General features: G+C 46.4%; 1 protein-coding gene across 1 annotated transcript; it reads right to left on the minus strand.

Moving 5' to 3' along the window:
- Nucleotides 1–32: 32 nt before the first annotated feature.
- LOC123176850 (putative flavin-containing monooxygenase 2) lies at nt 33–2521 on the minus strand. The gene is made up of 2 exons (XM_044590878.1): nt 2005–2521; nt 33–438 (listed from the first exon to the last, which is right to left on the minus strand). Exons 1-2 carry the CDS (start codon nt 2449–2451, stop codon nt 118–120), a joined length of 768 nt encoding a protein of 255 aa, XP_044446813.1. The 5' UTR covers nt 2452–2521; the 3' UTR covers nt 33–117.
- Between the last annotated feature and the right edge of the window lie 830 nt (nt 2522–3351).

Here is a 3351-nt window from a genome sequence, read left to right on the forward strand (position 1 = left end):
ATTATAGAAAGTAATAAAAATATAATCGCAATGTTTCATTTTTATCTAGGAAACTATAAAGACGAAGACAATATAATCATGATAGGCAATGCTACTAAATGTATACATTGGAATGCTTTAACAAAATGGACATAATAATGTTTCAGTTTCACTAACAAGGAGAAACAAGGTATGTTTAATTGAGGATTGAATATTTTTACCGTTTACTTTTGCGCATTCATTAGCAATGTCAAGGGCTGAATTTCCATAGCCAACGACAGTCACACACTTGTCCTTGATCATCTCCTTAGCTTTCTCACTACCCATTTTGGAGTAGTCCATGGAGTGGATCACTTTCCCATCAAATGCTTCTGGGCCTCTACCAGGAGGGAAATTGGGTATGTTGGGATAATTGCTAAACCTTCCCGTACAAAGAATCACAAAGTCTACCATGTGTACCTGGAGAAAGGGAATACATGTTTATGAACAGTCACATGAGAAAAGTTAATTAGTGTAACACCCTGGCCCAATATGAGTTATGACTAGCCCACCTGTAGGGTGGACCCATATATGTAGCACTCCCCTTACACTTTCATCTTTGCACCATGTAAAATGGTTAGCCCAATGGTGCTATATTAGGAATACAAGGCTGGACCAAAGAAAGGGTCGTCGTTTATTTGGCAAAGTATTGTGGGAATTCAAACTTTCAAGAGAGGTTATGTATGGCGGGTTGGAACGGGCTCTCAAATAAATATTTGGGATGATCCTTGGATTCCTTCTAGTACATCAAGAAAGGTTATAACACCTAGAGGATGGGCGAACCAACCTATGGTTGGATGACTAGAAGGACAGTGGTATCCCCAGCCCACCAGGGTTCAAATCCTGGTGCTCACATTATTCCTGGATTTATTTTAGGATTTTCAGCGATGTGGATTCAGTGGGAGGAGACGTTCCCGTCGATGATGAGGCGCATATGATGACTTTGTAAATCCCAAAATGATGTGCCGGCAAAGTCTCTCGAAGATGCTCATAGGGATAGGGTGTGTGTGTGCATTCATAGGGGTGAGTATATGCATATATGTATGAGTGCTTGCGTCTATACTGTGTTCAAAAAAGAACACCTAGAGCAAGGACAATGTTATAACACCTAGTGGAGGAAATTATAGACCCTCACACATGACAATGGGATCTGGAACTTATTAGGTCTGTCTTTTCACAGGTTGGTGTCGCTAGAATAATTCAAATTCCTCTCCGGACGGAGGCCATGGAAGATCTTGTGGCGTGGTAGTATACAAGGGCAGGAACCTTTTCAGTTTAGTCGGCGTACCACGCAGAGTTTAACCATCAGTTTGGGAGCCAAATAGCCAGGTCGGACAGGGTAGCGTTCAGTTAAACTCCATATGGAAACAACTTTGATAACTATATACTCCAAGGAAAATAAAACACTTTGGATGGAAGGTGCTCCGGGGTGTACTACCATGCATGGGAATCTTAGCCGCAAGACACATTCCAGTCCTTCTGCAATGTCCAGTTTGCAAGACCGGGATTGATGACATTCAACACGTTCTTTTCTGTTGTCCTCAGGCACGCACACCACACACACACAACGGTGTGGTAGGTGTGAGGAGCGTAACAATAGGTCGCCATCCTTTCAAAAAGAAAGTATAGGTCGCCATCCAAACCAATATATAAAGTCGCCATCTTGACTCTCGAGAGATTAGGACTAGTGCCATTTACATGATGGATGGTTAGGTGGTGGTTGCGTGGGTGCATGCTTATCTATAAAGAATTGAGAACTCCATACATGACATTTCTTCCCTCAACACTCGACTCCCATTGCTATGTGATTATGAGAGCAAGCTCGAATCAAGAAGGCTCAGCAAGATTGGATTTTGTGGTCAGAAGATCTTGAAGACCATGACCACGAACAAACCAAATTGTACCAAGTTTATATGTACTTGAATATCATCATCCTAATCCTATATGGAAAAACGTTTGCGCAGTAGTAGCATATCATGTCGATACCTCTATGTGACCTTCGTCGTCGGCCACCGTGAGGCGCCACTCCCCGTCGCCGGAGCCGAACGCCTGGCCGCAGCCGGCCCACTCCTCCCACGCCACCACCTCCTCCTCTGCGACGCCGACGTACTCCATGCTGGTCACGCGGTGGCCGAGCCTGACGCAGTCGAGCACGCCGAAGCGGCGCGCGTAGGCGTGGAGGTAGTCGGCGACCTGGCGCTGGTTGGGGAACATCTCCGTCACGGAGTCCGGCCAGGGGAAGTCGGAGTAGCGATACATGTGCCGTGGCGCCTGGAGCCTGGTCCCCTCCATGGCGTTCGGCCACACGCCCCCGACGGCGTCGCCCGCATCAAAGACCACCGGCCGGCAGCCGCGCTCCAGCAGGTGCTTGCACGCCGCCAGGCCACTCACGCCGGCGCCCACGATGGCCACGCTCTTCTCATCCAGGCCCATCGGTCGATTTGTATGTGTGTGTGCTCCGTCCACGACGGGCGGTGTGAAAGGTAGTGCTACGCTACGGGACTCACAGCAGCATCAAATAATGAAGAGAAGGAAACTCTACTGAATAATAAGCCAACTGTGGCAAGCCGTGGTTAGCAATCCCACAATTCTGTCAGCTGGTCCACGTCCAATCCTTATCTTTACAGATCGTAGTGTGCCAGAAAAAAATTACGAGATCTATTGATCAACCAGTATTACACCCTACAAAAATAAAGAAAACACGTTGAGGTCCATCGGGGGCATTCGTCTCCTTCCTCACGAACAGGCTGATGACACGCCATCACAAGTTTCTTTCCATCGTCGGAGCCAGCATTGTTAAATCCAAGAGCTTCTTTTGATTTAAAAATGTTTTCCAAATAAAAAGAGATCGTCAGCTTCTTACAAGATAGTAGTGGAGCTAGCGAAAAAAAATATTATGCCAGTGAGGGGAGCGGGAATCTAGTTGAGGGAGCGAGAGCTATGTGGGTCGGCCTTCAACGGTTTTAGCATGGAACGGGAAGGGCTCACACACCAACCACCGGCTGACAATTGGGCTGAAATGTGTAAGGACACCACAACCACACACTAAACAACTCAACTCTCCTCTCAGAACAAATATCGTGTCTATCAGCACCACACATGATACACGAATGAAAACAATACCTAACATAACTATAATCCGGCCAATGAGGATAAAACCCAAATGAAATAACTGGCCGCAATAACATGCGATAAAAGAAATACTTAATCCCACTTGTGAAGAACGGCATGGCGAAGTGAAAGATCGTGGATGTCGCCTAGAGGGGGGGTGAATAGGCGCTTTAAAATAATTACGGTTTAGGCTTGAACAAATGCGGAATAAACCTAGCGGTT

This window comes from Triticum aestivum, unplaced genomic scaffold (genome assembly GCF_018294505.1).
Source record: "Triticum aestivum cultivar Chinese Spring unplaced genomic scaffold, IWGSC CS RefSeq v2.1 scaffold259943, whole genome shotgun sequence".
In the NCBI taxonomy this organism is placed as follows: domain Eukaryota; kingdom Viridiplantae; phylum Streptophyta; class Magnoliopsida; order Poales; family Poaceae; genus Triticum; species Triticum aestivum.

Coding starts and splice junctions, on each gene's coding strand:
- LOC123176850 (XM_044590878.1), bottom strand. CDS start 2,451: ATGGGCCTGGATGAGAAGAGCGTGGCCATCGTGGGCGCCGGCGTGAGT. Junction 439..2,004: donor ACGACGAAGGTCACATAGAG/GTATCGACATGA, acceptor CCCTTTCTCCAG/GTACACATGGTAGACTTTGT.